This window comes from Helianthus annuus, chromosome 10 (genome assembly GCF_002127325.2).
Source record: "Helianthus annuus cultivar XRQ/B chromosome 10, HanXRQr2.0-SUNRISE, whole genome shotgun sequence".
Classification (NCBI taxonomy): domain Eukaryota; kingdom Viridiplantae; phylum Streptophyta; class Magnoliopsida; order Asterales; family Asteraceae; genus Helianthus; species Helianthus annuus.
This window is the reverse complement of record NC_035442.2, coordinates 139,617,727-139,624,936: the sequence shown is the minus strand read 5'-3', so window position 1 is coordinate 139,624,936 and position 7,210 is coordinate 139,617,727. Positions and strand designations below refer to the sequence as shown.

At 36.4% G+C, this 7,210-nt stretch overlaps 1 protein-coding gene across 1 annotated transcript; it reads left to right on the top strand.

Moving 5' to 3' along the window:
• The first annotated feature begins 5,759 nt into the window (after positions 1–5,759).
• Positions 5,760–6,947, top strand: LOC110885686 (protein LURP-one-related 12). Its single transcript, XM_022133386.2, has 2 exons — positions 5,760–6,151; positions 6,408–6,947. Exons 1-2 carry the CDS (start codon positions 5,936–5,938, stop codon positions 6,807–6,809), a joined length of 618 nt encoding a protein of 205 aa, XP_021989078.1. The 5' UTR covers positions 5,760–5,935; the 3' UTR covers positions 6,810–6,947.
• Positions 6,948–7,210: the final 263 nt, after the last annotated feature.

The window sequence follows — 7,210 nt, the reverse complement described above, 5'->3', positions numbered from 1 at the left end:
ATCAGATATTTTTTCCAACTTACTTGTTTCTCTCTCTTGTAAAACGATTAGGGTTTGTAAACTGAGAATCATTCGGATTCTCAGTTCTTGTGTTTCCTGTATTCGTTTTTTGGTTTAAGATCATTGTATTAATGATCTTCTGAGAGTATCGAGTTCTTGTATCTGGTTCAGTTGAGTGTATTGATCAGTTTATATTTTTACAGTTAAATAACATTCTGTTTGGGTATATTCTGGATTCTTGCACTTTGATACCATAAATTTTGACAAAATGATGGAAAGACTCCTGGCCGAATGGTCTCGAGTTCGATTCCTGATCCACCCGGGTTTTACCGGCTCTGCATTGTCGTGCCGTCGGGCGGGTGCAGGGCCGGGTTTTCCCCGGGATTGGTGGCATGGTGGGCTAGGGGCTCCGTGCGTGCAGGTTGGGCTGTCGCGGGCTACCTTTCGGCCAATGGGTGCCGCGTACGGAGTACCCGCGATTCTTATGTTGGACGTTCAAAAAAAAAAAAAAATCACACACACAAGTCACTTAGGATATAGCCTACTGGTCAAGAGAATTTATCTCTTGTAGGGAGACCAAGGTTCAATCATTGGGAGGTGTAAATATTTAAGGGGGAAATATTAACGGTTAAAAAAAAATTCACACGGAAGTTTCACGTAATAAATGCACGTTAACAAATTCAACAATAGTTACCAGTCTTATGAAATTATGTGCCTACGCGTGTAGTTATAGATATGCGGACGTATAAGAATGCTCTCTGACGGTGGCATTTAACTTTATTTCAACAAACATCTTCATTAGTGAAATTTGCCATATGGCAGTTTATCTTCATCGACGAAAAACCTTTCAACAGTAGTTACTTGCCACCGTTGGCAACTTCTATGATGTTTATCAGTGGTAAGTTACATGGGAGGCTTTGATGGTGTGCGGGGAGGACCTCCGCACAAGGCCCACGATTTTGAGGGACATGCGATTTAAAAAACTCTGATATGTATATGTTATTTTTTTTAAATAGTAAATACATACCACTTTCAATATGGGCCCATTTACAAATCATTTTTTATAGTTTAGAATTTAGCCCACTTGGAATTAGATTTATTAAGCCCAATACTAATGATTTGATCTTTTTTAAATAATAACAAAACATAACAGAAGGGCACATTTTTTTAATCTCGAACAGGGTACGTGAATTCTCAGAGACGCCTCTGGTAAGTTACCCATTAGTACAAGTACTTAGGGTGAACGGTGTGGTAGGCAAACTAGCTCACTCGGTAAACACCTTTACCGAAGCGGTAAACCACCGCCATCAACCAGTCTACCGAACAAACTTAAGCAATGTGGTGAACCTTCACCGATTCAGTGAGAGGGAGGGAAGGGGGGGGGGGTGGGTGTGTGGTGGGGTTCATTACTTCTCAACCAATCACACATTTTTTTTTAAATAATTTACCTAAACCCGTTAGGTAAACTACCGCCAACGTTTTTGAACATTAGGTAACTTATTTAGATGAATTGACATGGCAATGTGTGATTGGGTGAATTAGAAATTTACCCATTTAGAATAGAATAGGTAACCACTCCCTTCACTCTTACACTATAACCAACAAGTTCTATCAACTATTTGTTGATCTTCAGTAGAAATTTTTCTTCAGTGGTATGTTTAGGTATAAGTGGTAACTTGCCATAAGTGGCAAATATTTTGTCATAACTAACAACTCTTTAGTAGCATCTCTTATTCGTGTATCTCATCATCAGCAGCATTATGTTTTTTTATGTATAACAGCTAAATAAATAAAAAAAACATAACATTAAAAAGAAGATAACATTTTCATACTATAAATTAGCAATAAGTTGTTGCTTAATGGTTTGTATCCCATGGATTGGGAGTTCTCTAAAAAAAAAAAAAAAAAACAAAACAAAACAAAAAAAAAAAAATTCACTTCTAACCCAAAGAATTTCACTTTTTACATTTTAACCCCTTTAATTTTTTAACTTTTAACCTAAAGTTTTTCATCTTTTTCAATTTAACCCCAACACTTTTATATTTTCAACTTTGATCCCCCTTTTTATCTTTCGCAAGTTTTTTCGTTTTACATTTCGTTCTAAATTTTGCGAGTTAACACACAACAAAGTACGTGTGGGGTTCAACGTTTTTTCGTCTATTTTTTTCCCTTTTGACAAGCCCATCGCAAAATGTCTATCTTTCCCCGTTTGACAGATTCGTCGCAACGCGCAGGTCCTAGATCGACTTATTTATTTTTTTCTACGTTTAACGTTTCGCTCTAATTTCAACGCATTAACACACTGCAATGGGCGTGCGTGGTTCAACGATCTTACGTATGCTTTTCGTCCGGTGTTATTTTGTCCTTTTTATTTATTTAGTTTTACGAGTAAATTCGATTTGCTCTACGTTTCGACGGAAACTTTTTTCTGGAAACATGTTAGACCAGATATAATATGTTTTCATTAAAAAAACGATTTTTAAGTGCATGTTTTATGTACGTTTTGATATAAATTACAGTTGGTTTACGTTTCAATGTAAACATTTTTTTGAAAACGAGTCAGGTCAAATATAACATGTTTTCGCCTTTTTATGTATGTTTCGTAAATTTTGTTTCGAACCGAGTGGAGTCAAATTGTGTTTTCCCCTTTTTTTTCAAAAGCTGCTAGTTATCGTTTTTTGATTACACGCGTTGGTTTTTAATTTATACCAGTTGATTTTTTTATGTATGAGTTGGGTCACATATAATACGTTGTGATTGTACGATATAAACTCGATTTACTTTACGTTTTGATACAGTCACAATGCTTGTATAGGTCACATTGAGTTCAGTCAGATACTTCAAAACGTGTGTTTTCATATAGTTAACGCATCACATAACATTTGGACTAATCCATTCAAAATTTGCGATGTACCCACGCCGCAACACGCGCGGGTCTTTTTGCTAGTTTAACCTAAATAACAAAAATTACTTTGAAAAAAAACATAAGATTTAAACAATAAAACTGTTGGGATGCAATAGAACATAGACTACTAATATTTTAAATATTAGAAATAAAGATACGAAATTTAAAGTTCTTCAAGCCGGTTTCTCAAAATTCTCCAAGCCGCAACTTTAGCAAACTGAATTTGGTGTTGTGCTTAGAACTCACTATGTGCCGCGACTAGCACTTCATCCTCGAGTAAATCCTCCTCACAGTTCCAGGTATTGACATAGCACATCTCAAAAGTGTACACTTTGTTCGTATACCCATAAACCTTCCTAAAATTTCATTTCTTTTACAAACTTTTTCACCCACATGTTGATAGAACGTGGATACACCCTATTTCAACATTGATGTGAATCTGAAGGTATCCCTAACTCAGCCACATCCACCCAACTCGTGGCAACGACGATATTCTCTTGCTCGGTCCAACGACTTGCCATTTGAGAGTAGAGTTTTCGAGAGTAGAGAATTTGAGAGTATAGAACTTGAGAGTAGAGATAGGGAAATAATAAATGTGTGTGTATGCATGTGTTTATTATATATGGAAAAATAAAATAATTTGAATTATTTTTTCTATAAAATGTCTGTTGTCAACGGTCATTTGAACCACGACCCACCACTCATCCTCGTTAACCTTCGTTATTACTTTGGTGGACCACCGATATCTCCCCCAAATAGCGTCTAGGGATTGAATGAGAGGGGGCAATTGACAAAAAATCGCTGAGCTGGAGAGGGCGCTAGCCCATACCCTCCAGCCCTACTTGAGTTTGGTGATCACCGGTCCCAAAAATATATATATATATATATATATATATAAACCCAACAATTATATAAATAGTTCATATGGTTGGACTCTTGTCTATTGGGGCCTAATTTCTGAAAGTTGGATGTTTAGGTTATGTGGTTTTTGTTTTGTAATATATTTAGGTTCTAGCATTAACCAGTGGTGGACTCAGGATTTTTTTTCTGGGGGTGCGGAATATTTACAAAGATTTTAGACCCCTAGCTGTATAAAAATATCGGTTCATAGCGGGTTGGGTCGGATCATGTAAGACAAAAGAAAATCACTAAAATTTATAAATCATCAAAAACACGTCAAACGTCATTACAAATTACAAACGTATTTAAAATTGTGCCCTACAGGTTTTTTTTTAATATATCCAAAATATCATCTAAAGATACTAAACACGCCATAAGTTCATCACATTCTTACTCATTGTTCCTAACACATATAATTTGCTCCGTAAGTTCATAAAAGAACACTAAACACTTAAACAAAATAAACAATCATGTTCAACCATAGCCCATAACTTTCAATTATATTTTTAAACATTCAAGCCCTAATATTAAATGTTGATTACTTGTAACTAATCATTTAAACAAACAAAGCTATAAATAAAAAAACAAAGTCATTTAACTACAAGTCTAGAACAACAAAAAAATCAAAAAAATATAAAAAGATTAAACCCTTACACATCTATATTTTCTCCTAATCATCACATAAAACAAAATAAATAAATAAACCGTACTAGTTCTATATTGGAATTCTGACGTAATATGGGTCCAACCAGAATTTTGGTTTTTCTAGTAAAATAAGCCACCAGGTCGTAAGCACTAAGCAGTGGCATCAAGTTGCTGGGAGTTTTTTTTAGGGGCGGGATTTGGAAATAGAAATGGAATGGTGGATGGGTTTGGGTCATTTTATTTAGTTCAAATTTCTTTAGGTTGGGTTTGGGCTTGTGTTAATAAAAATTGATTGCAGATTGGGCTTTAATTGGATTAAATAATTAAGTGAATACGTGGTTAATAATTATTTTTTTTTCTAAATGGGGCGGTTGAAAATTTTCAAGGGGCGCGGGTGAAAACTTCCAAGGGGTGCGGTCGGGGTTTCCGACGAAAAATAACACTAAAAATATTTTTTCATGGGATGCGCCCGCCCACCCTTGGCTTAGGGTGAGTACGCCCCTGGCACTGACAACTGTTAGACGGTGGGGTGTGGAAGCGGGAAGGTGGTCGGGATGGTGAGGTGGCACCCCTTCCCGTCGGGGAACACCCCTCCCCCTCCATCATCTCGTCGGTGCAATCGGGGATTCATCCTCGTCCTCCCTGCCTGTTGAACCTCTCTCTCTCTTGCTTCTCTCTTAATATTATTGAAAGGGATGAATGGGGAAACGATTTTTTTATGGAGGAAGAAGGTGGTGAAGTGGAGATGATGTTAAGATGAGGTAAAGAGAACCATATCCATCGTCTTAAAAACGACAAATCTGTATTAGACGACTCTTTTAACTTTCTTGAAAACTGAGTAGTCCAAAACAAACTTGTTAAAAAAATCTTAAGTACGTAAATTAAAATATCTGACTTTTTAAACTTTGATTCAGACGTGTAAGACCTATGCAATTAACTAGTAAAATCATACTTTTCAAACTAATATCTGTCTGATTTTACTACCGGTCAATTTTAATTTTGAATCCACTTCCATCTATGTCCAACTTTCAAACCTTCACATTAATTAGTCAAAACAAAGAAAATAATAATAATAATAATAATAATAATAATAATAATAATAATAATAATAATAATAATAATAATAATAATAATAAATCTACAAAAACATTGACAGAGGCGCTGGCTTGGATTTCCTTTACGTTGGGGCGTTGTGACCGTGTGAGCTGTGTTACGACTTTGCCACCGTCACGTCATGTGTGTGTGGGTCATGTGTCTGAAAGCACTCCAAGTCCCTTATATGTTAAATTTCTACACCCTTTTTCCAACGTCTCTCTCTCTCTCTCTCTCATCGATCTTCCACTCTACTATATCCCCGTTTTACGTGGTCACAAAACCGTTACAAATTTATCAATCTATTCACTCACACGGCAGCTCCAAAATCATTCAGTTTGTAAACAACCGGTGATTGATTGATTCTAACTAATCAAATCAATTCATAGCAATATGGTTATTATTGAAGAAGGCTTCGTGTTCGAAAAGGAAACGCATCTGACGGTTATGAAAACCTCTCTCTTCTTCGCCGGCGACGGCTTTTCCGTTTACGACAGCCACGGCCAGATCGTTTTCCGCGTTGATTCATACGGTCCAGACTCACGTGATGCGGGCGAGCTCGTCCTCATGGACCCCAACGGCCGGTGTCTCCTCACCGTTCGCCGCAAGGTATGGCGGAACATGTTATCTTTTAGTTAATTTTAAAATCAGAGAACTGTCTGTCAGAACCGCATAATATATAATATAGTTTTCCGTTATGTTTTTAACTTTGATTTGTCAGACTTTTGCAGTTTTGCCGATTTGTCTTATTTCTTTATTTTATATAACTTTGAATTATGTGATTTATGGTTTCTAGAGTTCTCAGCGTATTATTGATTCCGAAAAAAACGTTGTATTAATAAATAACTAAACGTTGTATCAACAGAGACCGAGTCTACACCAACGGTGGGAGGGATTTTTAGGCGACGGATGGGAAGGAAAGAAGCCGATATTCAGCGTGAGAAGATCGTCGATAATCGGAAGATCAAACATGACGGTGGAGTTGTTCGGAGAACGAACAGAGGAGTACCAGATCGAAGGGCAGTTCGCTAACCGAAACTGTACGATTTACGACTCGGCGAAGGAAACAATGGCGGAAATTCGACGCAAAGTGGATGCTACAACAAATGTAACGCTAGGGAAGGACGTGTTCTTGCTAACTCTGAAACCAGGGTTTGATGGTGCATTTGCAATGGGATTGGTTCTCGTGCTTGATCAGATCAACGGTGATGATGGAGATGATGATGTTGATGTGGAACCCACCACAGATTGTAATCTATCATCTTGAGTTTGAGTTTTTTGTTTTTATTTTTATTTATTATTGTAAGGAAAATATGTTTGAATATTATCAACCGCATGGGGAGATATCACCAAGCGTATGTGATATATGAAATATGAATATTTATATGGTTTAAATTGGGTTTCACTTTTTATAGTAAGCTTTTGTAATGCTTTTTGTCTAAATTAATCGGTGAATATACCAAAACTAGAGGGGGGTTGAGATGTTAGATGCTTTATTAGATTGTCTCGGAGGAGGAGTTTTTTCCTAAAAGGGTGGTGGTGGAAAAAATATTTACCAAAATAGGTGATTTGAAAAATATTTACTAAAATAGGTATTTTTAAGTTTTTTTTTCCAAAATGATAGTGGTGGAAAAAAATATTTACCAAACTAGGTGATTTAGAAAAAAT